The sequence below is a fragment of the Macrobrachium rosenbergii genome, chromosome 14, assembly GCF_040412425.1.
Source record: "Macrobrachium rosenbergii isolate ZJJX-2024 chromosome 14, ASM4041242v1, whole genome shotgun sequence".
NCBI lineage: Eukaryota > Metazoa > Arthropoda > Malacostraca > Decapoda > Palaemonidae > Macrobrachium > Macrobrachium rosenbergii.
The window spans coordinates 14,315,303-14,332,388 of record NC_089754.1 but is presented as its reverse complement, the minus strand read 5'-3'; the positions used below and the strand labels follow the sequence as shown (position 1 = coordinate 14,332,388).

The following is a 17,086-nucleotide window of genomic DNA, read 5'->3' as shown; positions in this document are numbered from 1 at the left end:
TCAGACTCGTTCAGCAAAGTTCCATCCACCTGAAGGAGAGGATGGGGTGGGAAATCAGTACGAGATCTGCTAATCAATAATGTTTTAGTTTTTACTGTAGTTCACCCTCATACCCCACCAACTACACCATTCCCTGATGCGGTCCATGTCCTGATTGAGGCTGAGGGCAGCTTCATTTCTCAAAAGTGGAGACTTTACTACAGTAAACACCCCCGTATTCGCTGGGGATGCGTTCCAGGCCCCCCACCCCCAGCGAATAGCTAAAATCTGCCAATACTTAGAACCCCGCCCACCTCTAAAAATGCTTTTAACTGTCTACCATGAAAGGTCGAACACCAAAGTATGCCTAAAAATACCAGCCTACATCAAATATACATTAAACCATTACCTTATTACTGTATGAATCTTTGAAATGATATTATTAATATAATTTCCAAGCCATTTTATCGTTACAAATATACGTACGTATTGTATGGCTTACAGCTGTAGGTGAAAATAATCCAGTCACCCTCTACGTATTCAGCCAAGCACATTTTCTTTCATACAGTTACAAGCCGTCCCTTTTTCTTTTAGAGGGGAACCATTGGTATTTATACGTAATTCACAAAGAGAGAGACAAAAAAAAAAAACTTATGCACATTCAAAAAAATTTAATACTACATACATATTAAGATTACTACATACGTAAATCATACGGGTACTCACCAGTGATGAATGTTGATTAAAGATGATGATGAATTAGCTGTGCAGTCTGATGAATGACGATGGAGATATGACTGCACAGCAAAGCAGAGGAGTTACAACTCATCTGAGGGTGCCTCTTCACCTTCAGGAGGCGCTTCGGGAGGCACTTCTTCAGTTGATTTGGGAGGCACTACTTCAGGCGATTGGGGAGGCACTACTTCAGGTGATTCAAGAGGCACTACTTTGGGTGATTTGGGAGGTTTGGTGGGGCCTTCTTCGTCCGTTTGATGAACATGGTGGTAGGCAGCTGCTGTCGCTGCTGCTTCATGGTGGTGAGGGCTTGATTATAGGGCTCCAATGCTAAACCAAGGATGTTTGAAAACTTTAAGGAGCGTTCCATATACAGTAAGGATCCCATGTTGAAACATACTCCTGCGTATCCTTGATCATTCTTTTAACGTGGGACAGGCGTTCCAAGTCAGGCCGCCCTCCTCTTCCTCCTGCTCTTCCCCTGAACCTGGCGTAGTTTCTTCCTCACTGGCAGACTTCGTCAGATCTTCCAAATCCTGGTCCGTCAGGGAGTCAGAGTGGGCATCAGTGAGGGTGCCAATTCCATCCGCGGTGATGTCCTCGAAGCCTTCTCCACCTAGAATCCTCGCCAACTGGACAGCCTTATTAATGGCTGAATGTTGAATTTCTTCAGGAGAGAAGCCCCTGTAATCATGAACACACTCTGGCCACAACTTGTTCCAGCATGCTTTAGGGTCTCCCTCTCCATGTCATTCAGTGATCGGTTGATGATGGTCAGACGTGGCAATCGTGAATTTATGCCAGTAGTCTTAGCGTAAATTCACTGTCATTGTCCATTGCATTCACAAGGTGCTGGAGGGAGTTCCCAGTATAGAGTGCCTTGAAGGCACGGATCACGCCCTGGTCCATAGGCTGGAGGAGAGAGGTGGTGTTGGGAGGGAGGAACTCAAGCTGGACTCCTTTGTAATAAAGATCGAGAGGGTGGCCACCAGCATTATCCATGATCAGCAACACCTTAAACGCCATGCCCAAGTCGTTAAGGTATAGCCTAACTGAGGGATGAAGCTCTGATGGAACCAGTACTCTGTAAGGACTTTTGTGATCCAGGCCTTAGGGTTATGCATCCAGAACACAGGAAGCAATGCCTTGCTCTTATTTTTGAGGGCCCTGAGGTTTGCAGCCTTGTAAATGAGGCCTGGTTTAAGCATGAAACCAGCCGCATTCCCACACATGGTGAGGGTAACCCTATCCTTCTGGGCCTTGAATCCTGAGGCTTTAGCTTCGTCCTTCATGAGGTGTGTCCGGGAAGGCATCTTCTTCCAGAACAGGCCAATCTCATCCATATTGAACACCTGTTCTGGATGGTAGCCCTTCTCCTCAATGGTTTCCTTGAAGGTCTCCGGATATTTCGCCGCTACTTCAATGTCTGCAGAAACTGATTCTCCATGCAAAGCAACAGACTTTAGGTGGAACCACTTTTGAAATTAGTGGAACCACCCCTTGCTGGCCTGGAAACCTTGAGGCGCTGATGATGGTCCTGCTTGGTGCTCTTCCCCCTCTTCTTCTTCTTCTGCTTTTGTAGGTGCTGGTCCATCGAAGCCTAAAAATTCTAATTCCCCTTCTTCAACGCCTTCCTCTGCCTGTACTACGTCGTCGCCTTCCTTAGCAGTTGATAATTGCTGGTAGAGTTGTTGCGCTTTCTCATGAATGATGTTGGAGTCGAGGGACACGTTCTTCTTCCGGCAGTCGTTTTTCCAGAATGCCAGAGCAGATTCCATCTTCACGATTGTTTTATCCCGCACTATCGCATAACTGTCTTTGAACTACCGAAGTAGGTCATACTGACAGACTTTTGTATTTCTGCCTCTTTCTTCTTTATATATCTCACTGTGCTTTCATTAACATTAGAATGGCGGCCAACCGCGACAAAACTTTTGCCCTCCTTTAACATGTCAAGAACTTTCACCTTCTCCTTGAGTTTCATAACAGTCTTCTTTCTTTTAGACTCTTTGCCAGAAGTCTTAGAAGGAGCAGGGCATTTTTTAGGAGGCATTTTAGGGCCGAATACCGCTGATACACAAAGATTAAGAAACCAAACACAAAGATGCGCGATTTCACACGGTAAGAAGATGCTGCGAACTACGCATGAACTGAGGAGGATGCCTTGGATTCGGTCTCCCAGAATTCCATGTTGGTGAGTTGGTCATGAATGTTCAGCCAATGAGCGCCAAGAAAAATGAATGGCGCTTCTGGATTGGCTGCTTTGCAGATGACAGCCAATAGTGTGTCAAATACCATTGGTCCTGGGTGCACAAGCGTCCAGGATCTCGAGTCCTTTGTATTTGCGGAGAGGTGGCTTGGGTGAAGCACTTTTAAGGAAAACAAATATATGTTACTGAAATTTTGCTTTGTTTACATTAATATATTACAGTACTGTAATATTTGAAAATTAGTAAATCTTTTTCCATCATACAAAATGTACCTACAGTAGTCATGAATATATAGTTAGTATGTACATGAAAATGCTACGTACCGCAGATGTAAACATAAGTACCCTGCTATTCCTGTTGTCTTACATATTTTAGATATGCTCTACGTACTACCTGTAGTACTACGTGTCGTCCTAAAACACTTTTTGTATGTAATATTTAAAAATCATCCTACAACAAAACATTTAATAAAATGTACAGTACTGTATGCACAGAATATCAATGTTTTTTTATGTACGCACAATACAGAGTACCATGCGTATTCCATAGCAGCAAGTGATTGGCAAATGACCCAATATAACTCATTTCATTGCTATCTCGTTTGTGTGTTTTGTGTGTACAGTACTATGGACTAAGAATATTTTTTTTAAATCATGCATTAAGATGTACTCTAAATGCTCTGCTTCTTCTAAGGCCTCTGGCAAATAGCCTACAATTGATGACTGATGAGAAGAAAGTATACATGATTTTTATGTTAAGAGAGGGCAAAAGTCACGAAAGAGTAGCAGCCCATTACAGCATGACATTAATTGCGGTCGCCTGCATTGAGCATGAACAAAGTAAAATACTCGTGCAGCCCTACCGTACCACCTTTGTTGCCATGTTCAAATACCTTAACATGACAGCGCCTCCCGTCATTCATTGTACTGCACAGCTAATTCATCATCATCTACAGTATACTGTAATCAACATTCATCACCAGTTACTACCCGTATGATTCAACTTTATTATTTATTATTATTACAGGTACCCAGTGTAACATTATATATTATTATTTAATTTCTGTTGCTATTATATGTACTGTAGTATTATTATTAATTTACATTATTATTTAATGTTATTATACAATAAATAATATGAAAGTACAAAATATTACTATAAGAAAAGACAAAAAATCTGCATCTGCGAATAGGCAGGTTCCCTGCGACTATTTTTATAGATATGTTCCACCCGCAAATACGTGAGTTTTCCCATGAATAAATTTTAGATAGGTTCCACAGAAAAACCTGCCAATGGGTGAGTCCGCGAATCGTGAGAACACGAATACAGGGGGTTTACTGTACACCCACCAGCGTTGCTTCACCGGCATATTGAACAATTTTGTTTTCCAGGTGAACAACCACATCACTTGTATACACTAAAAATAACAGTGGACCAAGATCACTACCCTGTGGAACCCCAGACACAATAGGTCTTGGTTCACGAAAGATCCCGTCCACAGCAACTCCCTGCTGCATACCTGTAACGAAATCTTGAAGTAATCATAAAACATATCCACCCACTCCAAGATTCTGAAGTTTATAAATAAATGCCTTGTGATTTACTAAATCAAAAGCAGCACTAAAATCTGTCTGAATTACTACTCTACACTCAAAACCTTTTCAAGGTTCCCTTGCAAATGGCATGTCAATTCTAAAAGAGCATTGCAGGTACCTAGCTGCTTCCGTTATGCATATTGTCTATCAGCTAACAATCCTTTAGATTCAACATACTTATATAGTGGCTTAAAAATAAGTTAGCTCATACGCAGAACAAACCTGTGTCTTAACATTAGGATAAATCTTCTGGGGCCAGAATTGTTTACGTAAGGAATTGGTAGCATCTGGCATCCTTCACGGAGGTCAGATGGGAAGCGGCCAGCGACTTTATTTCAACCCTGTCACATCACATTTTCTTCTCACTGCCATTGAGAGAGGTCATTTCTTTCTCTCCTTCCTCTCCATACCGGGTTGTTTTGCCTTTGCCCATGTTTCTTTGTTGTTTTTGTGTTTAGTGTGCACGTGTTTTGGTTTTTATCATGCAATCCCAAAACCCAGCTAAAAGTTCCTGTAAGCCACAGATAAAATGTCCTGGTGTAGGCGCCTATCCTTGCTCGCATTATATGGCTTCTTTTGAGACTGACCCCAGTTCAACTTGTAGTAGGTGCAGATTGAATGATTGTAATGTGACTAACCCTTGCCCTGAGTGTCATTCTTGGCCTCCTGTGCAATGGAAGAGATTTGCCATGAAGTAGCACAAGGGAAAGTTGGAAGCGCCATCATGGGAAGGATTTTCTCCTCCTTCAATGGATGTTTCTCAGATTCCCCATTGTTCTGCTTCTCCCCTTGCTTCTCCTTCCTTGTCAGGTTTGTCTCCTTCCTTTTCTTCCATTGATTTGTCTTTGGAAGTTTTGAGAGAATGTTCTCTGAATATGCCTCATGCTGCCTTTTCTCTCTCAGGGGGTAATGTTTCTCCTCTTGGGAGGGTGGGAACAGCACCATCTTTTTCCTTTGTTTCAGGCTCATATGTGCAGATGTCGGTTGTTTGGGTTTCATTAGGCCTATCAGGGGTACATCACAGCCTAGTTCTACTATGACGTCATCTGTGGCTGTGCTGTATGCTTCCACTCTTGTTCAGACTGCTCGACACTGTCAACTCAGCTCTTTAAGTGTAATATGGCGATATTCTTAAGAATAGACGGTGTAGATCTCCTTCTTCGTCTTCGTCATCTTCTTCGTCATCCTCATCTTCGTTGTCTGCCCCTCCTGTTCATTCCTGCATCAGACGTTGGAGGATAAAGGACTTTGTTGCAGCTCCTCTCCCCAAGAAACAGAAGCCATCTCTTCTTCTTCACCTTCAGACCACAGCAGTGTTTCTCCTGCACATGTACGTGTTCCTGTGGGAAATGTGTCTCGTCTGTCAACCTTTCTCCATCTGTCAACCTTTCTCCATCAAAAATCTTTTGCTGAGGACTCGACAGTTGTTCTTTCATCTCCAACACACCCTGTTCAAGTTAGGAGAAAGGACAACAAGGCTCCAATCAAGAAATCCCGAGTGGTAGAACCTCGTAAAAGTCCTGTCAGGTCTACGCCTCCTAGACGTCTTTGTTCCAAATCACAGTCGCCCAGAAGAAATCGTGATTCCCTGGGACATGGACCTGTGTATAGACATGGCCGTTGTGGTTCCTCTCCTGATTCCCTCGGATGCGGACATATGAATAGACATGGCCGTGTAGACTGTGACAGGCGTACAACTAATCACCACTGTAGAGATTTGTACGACTGTGGTTCTTCATCTGACTCTCTGCTTCGCCGTTCTTGACGGCGTTCCTCTTCATGTTCTCGAAGAAAGGAATGTGGCCGTCATTTGTCTTCCCACATCCATGGCCGTTGTTCACCTCCCCTCATCTGCGGCCGTTGTTCACCTTCCCACGTCCACGGCCATTGTTCGCCATCCCTTCTCTTAGAAGAGTTGCCTCCCAAGGCTAAAGAATCCCTTCTACCCACTGGTTTGATTTTGGGGTGTCGTCCTCCTTAGAAGAGTTGCCTACTAAGGCTAAAGAGTCTCTTCTACCCTAACTCATGTAGGCAGGGACGTCACACCCTGAAGTGAATGTTGCTAAGAAAAGCCACATTAACCCAGTACCTATATTATGCAGCCCCTGCCTTTTCAGAAACCTTATTCATCTCGTAAGCTTTTTGTCAATCTCTTTCTCTAGCTTATTGAGATCAATCATACTAAATATTTTCTCTACAACCAACATAAGTGCTATGCCTTTGGTCTCTTAGGTATGGCTTCCTATTTTCTTCATTGCATATTCTGCAAAACAGTTTGTGTCATTTCAGTTTTAGATAAAATCATCTCAGCATGGTTTCCATCATAGGCTAGTGTTTTCCATCCCCCTGAAGTTCTTTATTATTAATCCCACTACAGAAACTGTAAATTCGTTCATAAGCACATGTAGGTTGTCATCAGCTTCTGGGTATATCAACCAAATTATCCTCTTGCTCCATATCTCTTGTTCATGATCTCACAAAAATGTTCTGCCCAGCATTATTTTTGTTTGTCTGATGTTATTAGTGACCGTCCCTCCTCTTGACAGGCATTTTCCCTCTAGAAGTAGTCTGTTACAATCTGTATTGTTATACTGTTATACAGACAAGTATCTTGATATGACTGTGAAACTAAATTTATCTTGTTTATTTAGCAACAGAGCTTTAAAAAGAATGTTAGGAGTCAGATGGTAAGACATTACAAATGATACCATGAGGGAAGTTATGCATGTAGATTAGGTATGATGAAAGAATTGTAAGACCCAGACTGAACATTGAGAACTGTGAGAAGGTAGGCTGGAGAAGAGTGATGATTTGTGGAAGATAAAACAGAGGAAAGACTTGAGTGGCAGAGTTTCACAAAGGCCCTTTGCATCACACTGCATTAGAGGCATTGTTGACTAATGTAGCAATGACAAGGGGGATCACAGCTGACACCTGCTCCTTTGTGGCTCTTAACATTCCTAGGTGTTCTTTTTCTCTGCCCATTATTACCTATGTGATCTATTTGATCTACTTTACTGCCATCTGGAAATGCTGTATCAATGTAACTCTCAAAGAAATAAAAATTGTATTCTAGAACACAATGCACCCATTTTAACATCACTTTGTAATTTTAATATTACTCTAATTTTTGTTAGAGTAAAAATGGAACCACTTTATGTACTTTATGGCACCAATATTTGTATTATCACAGTCTTCAAACACTAGTAGTATCCATATTGAAGGATTTTATTAACAGTTTATTTTGATGATGGATGTTTATTTTATTTTACAAACTTTATTTTTGATGTTGTTCAAGTGATGGAGTTTATTAATATAGTTTTTTTTTTAGGTGGTGGATGTGAGGAATATCAGTTACCGTATTATGATATGGTTCCAAATGACCCCACTATAGAGGACATGCGAAAAGTGGTTTGCATCTATAAACAGCGTCCAATCATACCAAATAAGTGGCAGTCATGTGAGGTAAGGTCAATGGTGTTTAGTCTTAGAAATGTCCTTGCAGTTTTATGTAGCATAATATCAAAACCTTTGTTTTTCTTTTTGTTCTTTAGAGCTCTTCAGATTTCTTGGCTCTCATATAGTTACATTCCTGAGCCTAAGCTTTTACGCAACTCAGTTGGAAAGTTCAAATTGCATTTACAGTAATGGATCCCTCATACATTTTACTTTATTCACTTTTCACCATTACATATACTCATTGCGTTGTGAAAGGTACTCATGCCTGAGTACTCGGAAATCACTCTGTAATGGTTCATCGTGGACTTAATGGTGAAATTCAAGCTAATGACTTGGGTAGGAATGAAGATTTTCTATTATGAGTGCTGTTTGTAAAATGCTTTAAAAAAAGTGCTTTAAAATAAAAAAAAAAATCATAGATCAAGATGAATATGTAAGGGGAGGTGTGAGCAATCTATTACAGGTACTTTTCACAACAAAAGTTCATGAGAAAAATAACAGACAGAAACACAGTGATACATACTTCATTGGCTTTTGTATTAAAAACAAGACTACAGTAAGAAATTTAATAGATTAAATAAACAAGTGATGTAGAAACTCATGAAGAAGGATGGTTGTGTATTAACCAATTGATAAATTATAGATAAAATGCTTGAAAAAAAAATTCAGTTTTAAATTACTAGGAATGATTCTGCACAACTGTAAAATTAGGGGATGTTATTTTGGTTCCTAAGAGGCAGAAATTTGGAGAAGAGATTTGTATTGTGTAGAGCACAATACAAATGGCTGGTTTCCTTTTGCTTTTTATTATAAATATGTATTATTTACAATAAAATATACCAACTATTAAGATAGCTTCTAAAACTTGTCCATGCATGTTTTATTAGCTGTCTTAATAGTTGCTAAGTATGGAAATAAATTTTTGATTTGTACCAATTTTGTGAATTTTTGTTCTAATATGTTAATTACTCCACAAAACTTATTTTAAAAAGGAAAAGTATTTCACTGCTAGATAAAAGCCTCAGGAGATACATCATCCAAACACTTACTTTGATTGGCCAAATTTACCTGAGTGAGACAACCCTTGAGCATTGTTGGGAGAGTTCTGTATAAATACATGTTTGTTTTATTGAATTAACTTAAATGCTAAATTTGTGGTTTTAATATTTGTGAATATAAAAAATTTTAGTGTATAAGACAAAAACAAAAATTCATACTGTATTTAGTCACACACTACAAACCTACCAATTAGCTTTCATGGTGTGTAGGTAGGTTGGTATCAAATTTAAGTACGAAAACTTGAATTCAACAGGCTAGGTGGTCAAAGGTTAGTATATGTTGTTGTTGGATAAACCAGGTGGCAGTTAGAACCTCACTGGTGGTATAGCACTTATTGGTTATAATTCCCCTTTGGTGTACATTATTCTCAAGGTATAGTTGAAATTGGTCCTGTTTGTCATGGTAAGTTCATTTACATGTATCTTCAAAACATGGCTGGTCATTTGTCCTGAATTTGATGATCTTGCTGAAATAGCCATCGGCATTTCATTTAACTTCATCTTGTAATCTAGATCTGATAGCATCTGAAATATTAAGTACCTGACAGGTTTCAACAATGTGATCCCAGTGGGCTTTAGATTTCAGCCAGACCATTTATCATGTGGTGGCAATAGGAATATGCTGCTTGACAGATATGTCCATCTGAGTGGCGCAATGATCAGCAGTGTCTATATATTCACAGACCTTGGACTTGACAATAGCTAGAACATCTGTGAATATGAGGTCTAATTTATCGCCAGAAATATGCATGGACTCCTCAGTTAGCTTGAGAAAATCAGAAGATACATAGAACTCATGAGCTGAATGTGAATAAACACCTGGCCCGACCAATATGTAGCAGTTACTCAATTTACACACCTCTTCCTGTTTCACTGCTCACCCAAACCAGCTCACAACAACAACAACAAACAAAATAATGACTTACGAACCGACCAACAAACCACAAACGAGAGCGCTCACAACCTTCCACCACCACCTCTAACTCCTCAGTGCCCCCCATCACTCTTTTTTTCTTACTATCATCTTCTGTACCTCTTATGACGTCACAACAGCCACCATTGTGCCATTCCAAACATAATGAGAGGACTGGTTTTACAAACACCCAATAAAAGTAACAGCATACTTTGTCTACATTTGTAAAATACTGTATATATAACATCTACACCTACTTCACTAGCCCATTTAGTGAAAATAACAAAATAATAATGATTGAATTATAAAACTGACAGATCATCACACTTACTCCTTCTCCCTCCTCTCCACCCTCCTCTTATCCTGATCCCCTCTAATCTCCTTTATTCTCCAATTCTTTACCCTCTATGTAATTTCTGATATTTTCCTGTGAAACTCCTGCTTTAGTCAATACATCAGGTATTTGATGCTTTCCTTTTATCCATCTAACCTCCTTTATTTCTTCAGATTCTACTGTTTCTCTTAATGCTGCAGTATCAGGTAATCTCTTACTACTTACTCCTCTACTTGATTTAATTGCAGTCATTAGTACTTTATTATCAGTTTTAACCAATGCTTCTAATTTTCTCTCTCCTACTCTCTCTTCCCACAAATGTTTGAAATATACTAATCCTTCTATGGCCTTCCCCACACTCTGAGCTTCTGCTTCAATGGTAGGTTTTGCTGTTCTTTTGGATTTTCTGGTTTTCCACCATATGGGACTTCTCGCCTTGCCGTCTGTCAAGGATATCACATAACCCAATTGTGTATGACTGTCTTCAGTATTCCCAAATGAAGCATCTGCATAGGCTTTCTAATAAATCTTTCGTTCCTCTAACTCACTTATTATCACTTCTCCCATTCTCCCATTATGTTCTTAGCTTTTCTCACTACTGTATTTTAATCAGCTTTTTCATATATTGGTTGTTCCTTCTTTAAAAGCTTACTAAGTTCACTAACATTGTATGATATTTCTTACATGATATTTAGCAATACCCAATTCAAATGTCCTACCACTGATCTATACTCTGTTAACTCCTTTTGTCCTAACACTCAGTTACTTGTAAATCTTCTAGCTTCTGGTCCTCTTAAAGAATTTATATACTACCACTAATTAAGACAAATTCTATTTTCCTTTTGCTTTACCACTACTCCTATATACAGTACTTAAAACTTTTACTGTACTTTCATGTTCTGCTTGCAGTTTCCCTTTCAGTTTCCCAATTGTTCCCTTTAAAAATCTTTCAGTTCCTCCATAGCAAAAATCATCGACTTGTGTACATAAAATACCATTCAATTTATTGTCTTTCCTCCAAAAGAATATATTAGGTTCTAATCTACTTCTCTCACCTTTAAGCTCCTCCACCACTTCTGCCACCTTACAATATCATGCCTGTGCTGCATCCTTTATATTCTGATTCATTCAGAGTAAGTATAGCATTTCAGATCGTAAGTGTAATCGCATAGCCTAAACAGTTTGAAATGTACTAACCTAATTGTAGCCTAAGTCTAATACTACAACACCCAGGTTACTTCACTCATATTCCATATTGCACCTAAAACACTGCATTGCATTGTGTATATTAATCCAAGACATAAATGATATAAACTTACTGTTAGTTCAAATGGGGCATTCGATATTCCTAACCTGAATTAGAATGAGATTGACATGAGCACAATCTCTACTTCGTAATCCTCATCCAAAGCACACTAAGAAATTCTCTGTACATTTAGATATGCATATCTCCTAAAGGAAATCTCCCTAAATTAACTACAAGATGAAAAGGAATACTTAAGTGGACTTGAAGGCACCAACAACTATGGCTACATTCCCTTTTCTTGAGTCCATGCTAGATACACCTACACTATACCAAAGCTGTGACGAGTCTGACTTCATGGCTGTCTTTGACCACCACCAAATGTTTGACTAACATTCAAACAAACAACCGATGTCTGGTAGTTAAGCACCATTACACAAAAACGTACAATTAAATACATGAAACAGCAAAACACAGTGCTTTTGACAACTAAATACAAATACAACAAAATGTAATATCTTCCCTCTACATAATACGCATTTCCACTTTACATAAATTTAGAAAGAATACATAAAACTGTACCACAACTTGCAGAAAAGTACAATCTCTCTTGTCGAAGTTCAACATACTCCCTGCAAGAAAACTTATGCCTACATTATTTACAATAGTCCTGTTTTTGTCAATGCCTTTCTAGCTTCTGCAGCTATTTGAGCAGTCCTTCTGCTCTGGCGGGTGCTTGACTGAATGTCTTCTGTCGCAGGATTAATTTCGCTTTTCTCCTGCACAGCTCTAAGGGGTATAACAATTAAAGGTCTTATGAGCTGGCTATGAGCTGTTCTTAGAGTAGACATTCTTGGGACCTTGTCTCGCCCCATATGTAACTCGATCACTTGGCCCAACTTCCACTTGCTCCTTGGCCCCTCATCATGAATAAGGACTACTTACCCTATCCTAGGCCAGAGCCATGCATCGTTCCTACTCGATGGGTCCCTCTTAATGTTGTTAATATTCCCTCTCCCATCTTTTCCACAGGAATTTTTTCTTAGTGAACTCTCTCTGTCCATAGGTAGGGTCACCAGAGATCTCTTCCCAATTTACTACTTCTCTTGGGATCAAGTGGTAGTGAACTCTCTCTGTCCATAGGTAGGGTCACCAGAGATCTCTTCCCAATTTACTACTTCTCTTGGGATCAAGTGGTTAGGAGTTAAAATTTCCAATTGATTCTAATCCTCAGGCATGTAACATAATGGTCTGTCATTGTAGTTCTACCAGCACACAAGTCAGTTCCTCCTTTTAGGCATGACTTGAGAAGTCCTATCAGCCTTTCTCATATAGCACCAAGCCATGGTGTTCTTGCTGGAATGAACCTCCAGTTGCATTTTATATCTAACAGATGCTCCTTTACTCTGGGATTCTCAGACATGGTCGTAAGTAATTCTGATGCTGCTTGTCTCTCAGCATGAGTGCTGGGAAACCTCTTCTGCTGCAGAATTTTCTAAAGCTCATGAGGAATGAGTCACAGGACTGGTTATCAACTAGCTCCATATGCCTGTCTCTGGTTATTGGGCATGTAAATAAGATATAAGCCTTCTCAGGGCTCTGACCTTTTCCCTTAACCTATAATGCGCCCAATAGTCCACGCCTGTGGTATTAAAAGGTTGCTTACATTGCACTCTGAACTCAGGTAATGGAGGAACTTTATTGGGCCTATACGGCCTCCCCTGCATTCTCCTACAAATAACACAATGGAGTAATACTGTATACTCTTAGTTAGTTGCCTTATCTGTGTGATCCAGAACTCCTGCCTGACACTCGCCATAGTTGCATTTACACCCATATGAGCATTAGCATCATGATGCTTTAATAATTACCCGAGTAACATAGCAACAGTATAGGAAACTTAGCACCTTCGGGTAACTGTGCGTGTTCTAGTCTACCCTTACACCATATTACCCCATTGTCCAGGTAAAGATTCAACTGGTGTACGAGAGCTACTTTGATTTTCTTACCTCCTTCATCAAACTCTCGTACTCCTCTTTGAAAAATTCCTTTTGTATGAGGGCAGTAGTCTTATTCTTTGCCTCTTGGATTTCTTCCAAGGTCAATTCACCATGCTTCTTCACATTGGTTGAACTCCTACAATTATTCAAAAATCGTAGGATCCACGCTGCGGTCCTGTAGACCTTTTTAATCTTGCTGAATCTCTCCCAATTCAGCAAGTGAGTATTACCATTCAGGTTGTCCCCTACTGTATTGACCAAAATGTTCTCTTCCCTGCCCTGCACAAGTGATCCACCAACCCATAATCTATCTGTTGACCAAGAGGAATTTTTTAACCAAGGGGGTCCCTCCCACCAGCAAGAACTATCCAAGATCTTTTCTATCCTTTTCCCACGTGTCAACCAGGCATGGATTATCATCTGTAGGCATATAAGACAAGGCCGCCTCTAGAATTAGAGTTTATTCCCTGTACTTTATTTTTCACAAATACAGGGAGAACACTTTTCAATACTAGCCAACTTAGGGCGACTTTACTATCCAACCAAACGAACAGCTCTACAAACTCATCCTTCTCAGAGAGTTCTTTAATAAATTTGGCCAATCTTGCTGCCAGCAACAATGCCATCAACTCAAGTTTTGGAACAGTTAATTCTTTAATGGGTGCTACTCTTGCCTTTGCCATCATTAAATAAGGGTTTTCATACTTAACTCTATAGGCTACACAACCATATGCTAACTCACTGGCATCGCAGAATATGTGTAAGGAGTCCCCTTTCCTAGGCTAGTACTCCTAGGAAAGGAAATATCTAGACATTTTTCCAAGTCTTCGGATAACTCAACCCACTGGTTCTGTAATGGGTCTGGGAGTTGTTCATCCCAATCCAGATGTTGCTTCCACAAATTGTGCAGGTATATCTTTGCCCTAAACTGCAGCAGAACTTTGAGCAGGTCAGCTGTTATATGTGGTCCCATCCACAAACAATCGTTCAAGCTTAACCCACTTTTCGTGTCTGACCAAACAGTCAAATATTATCCTAATAGGGGTTGTTGCACTGTCCTCTTTAACACCATGATGTGCCAAGAAATGACAGTCTTCCTCAGTTTTAAAATATTCCACTCTCTCTATGAATCTCCTGTCCTCCTGATCCTTCAGGATTTTCTGGTAGTGTTCAAGATACTGAGTGTCCTTCTGAAACTTGACACACTGTTGTTTTAATCTATTCAAAGCCAACCCAAAGTTGGAAGTTAATCTCCTTTTATTGCCTTTCCAAGGCAATACCACAACATACCGTTTGTCAATTTCAGAATAAGTTATAGTACTCAAAGTTATCCAATACTTCCTGTTCTTGTTCCATTATTTCACTTCAGTCAGTACCTAAATGATCTAAACTCCATAAAGTTTCAAGATCTTCCCTTGGGTCCTGTAAATGAGTAGCCCTTCAGCTGTACTTATGTTGTCAGTTTCCACTGCCAGTTTTGAAGTGGAAACATGAGTCTCCTTGGTGGGAGGAGAACTACATGTTCTGGTTACCACGTAACCAAATATGGTAGATAGCAATACTAAATTTACAGATTTCCTAAACCCTGGATGTAAAATTTTTACACATTGTTAACCCCTAATAACAATTCTATAGGTGATTGTTTCTCTATGGGCAGATCAAAATCTTTTATCAGCCAAGCTGATTTTCTTTCTACACAACGACCTTAAATTCCTCTTAACATGGAATTTCTTTGTATATTCTGGTAGCTCATCTATCACTATACAATCCATATATATTAATATACCTCGGTGAGGTACAACGATGCTCACCATTTCATATTCCTTAACTGGTGTAGAAGGTAAGTAACCTCTCAATGATATATTTTCAACTCCCTTGCTTTTATAGTGGAGTCCCTCAAGAGCAGATTTCTTTATAAATGATCTCTCAGCACAGGTATCCAACAGCCCTCTCTTTCTCACAATGCGACCTCTTTTACCCTTTAGGGTTATTATGGCTGTTGGTAAGATCGACTTCCTAGTCGTCTGATTCCCCTGCCTGGTATTTGTCAAAGAGAGTGTTCCAACTTGTACCCCACCTACCTTAGACTTATTTGGTTGGTTTCGATTGCATATAGCACTATGATGTCTAGTTCCTCGCTGGGTGAGCGGGTTCCGTTCTCAACTACCACTCTATTGGTCGCGAGTTCGAATCTCCGACCGGCCAGTGAAGAACAAGAGGAATTTGTTTCTGGTGATAGAAATTCATTTCTCGCTGTAATGTGGTTCGGATTCCACAATAAGCTGGAGGTCCCGTTGCTAGATAACCAGTTGGTTCTTAGCCACATAAAAATAAGTCTAATCCTTCAGGCCAGCCCTAGGAGAGCTGTTAATCAGCTCAGTGGTCTGGTTAAACTAAGATATACTTAACTCAACTATGATGTCTAACAGTGCAGCCATTGTTGCAATCTTGCTTGTCACAGTCAGAACTGAAATGTTTATTGGATGCACATATGAAATACAAACCCAGAGTTCTGAGTCATTCTATCTTTCCTCCTCTGGTTACATAGGATTCACATGTCTTATATGATTGCCTCTGCAAAGTGCACATCCTCTAACCTGGTTTACCTTGGCTTTGTTTGTACTTTCTTAGGCCTTACCGAGGTTTTTTTTGGTCTCACGGACCGCCCTTATTCTATTGCGAAAGCAGGTACTGTTGTTAATGTATTGGTTTTTACTTGTTCAGTCTGTGAAAAAGCCCTCAAATTGTGTAATTCCTCTTCAAGATATTTTTTAAAGGTGTCAGATTTAAGCCGATCTTCTCCACACCTTCGTTTTATTATTTCACTTACACTACTAGGTAGTTTGATGTAGAGCAAGATGGTATACAGTTCACTCAGTTTCAGCTGTTCACTCTCCAGTGATCTTATGCAGCATTTGAATTGCACTCTAAAACTTTGTAGTGAATCTGCGTCTGCCTTGGGAGTCTCAGTTTGAAAGAGTTTTCTAACTAAACAAAACTTGATTTCGTCTTTTCTGCCATAGGTCTCTTTTAACAAGTTCACTACTTGTAAATATTTATCGCCTTCTAATTTAAAACCAGATATCAGTTCCAAAGCCTCACCTTCCAGTAGGCCTTTCAAATAAGAAAACTTCTGTACTTTCTCAGAATCAGTACGTTGGTGTACTGATAATTCATAGAGTTCCCAAAATGAATTCCATTCTGATACATCACCATCGAAATGTTTGAGGCCTAATTTAGGTAACTTTACACTAGCTTTAACAGGCAATATCGGTGCACTAGGTTCACCCCTTACATCTAGAAGACTCGTGATGGAGGAGTTTAGTCTATGAATTTCAGTGCCTACCTTTAGGCTATATCCAGCTTGATTCATAATTTGATCAGGTTGTCCTCCAGGATCCATTAGATCCAATATTTCATTATCCAATTCCTGGATTTTCTGAAAATATTCCTTCAAGGAGTCTCTCAATGAAGAAATGATATTGATATCAGTAGTGGTTTCAACCTTTTTTGACCAGTTCATTATCACAGACTTAAAACCCCTTGTCTCTTTAATTCTT

The 17,086-nt window shown here is 39.8% G+C and overlaps 1 protein-coding gene across 6 annotated transcripts in view; it reads left to right on the top strand.

Annotated features, from left to right (window-relative positions):
• The window catches only part of LOC136845728 (TGF-beta receptor type-1-like), a 359,665-nt gene that overhangs the window by 314,628 nt on the left and 27,951 nt on the right, over positions 1-17,086 (top strand). For all 6 annotated transcript variants that reach the window (XM_067115936.1, XM_067115935.1, XM_067115938.1 and 3 more), the window contains exon 12: positions 7,851-7,984. In XM_067115936.1, coding sequence (XP_066972037.1) covers positions 7,851-7,984 — 134 coding nt within the window. The remainder of the gene's footprint in view (positions 1-7,850; positions 7,985-17,086) is intronic.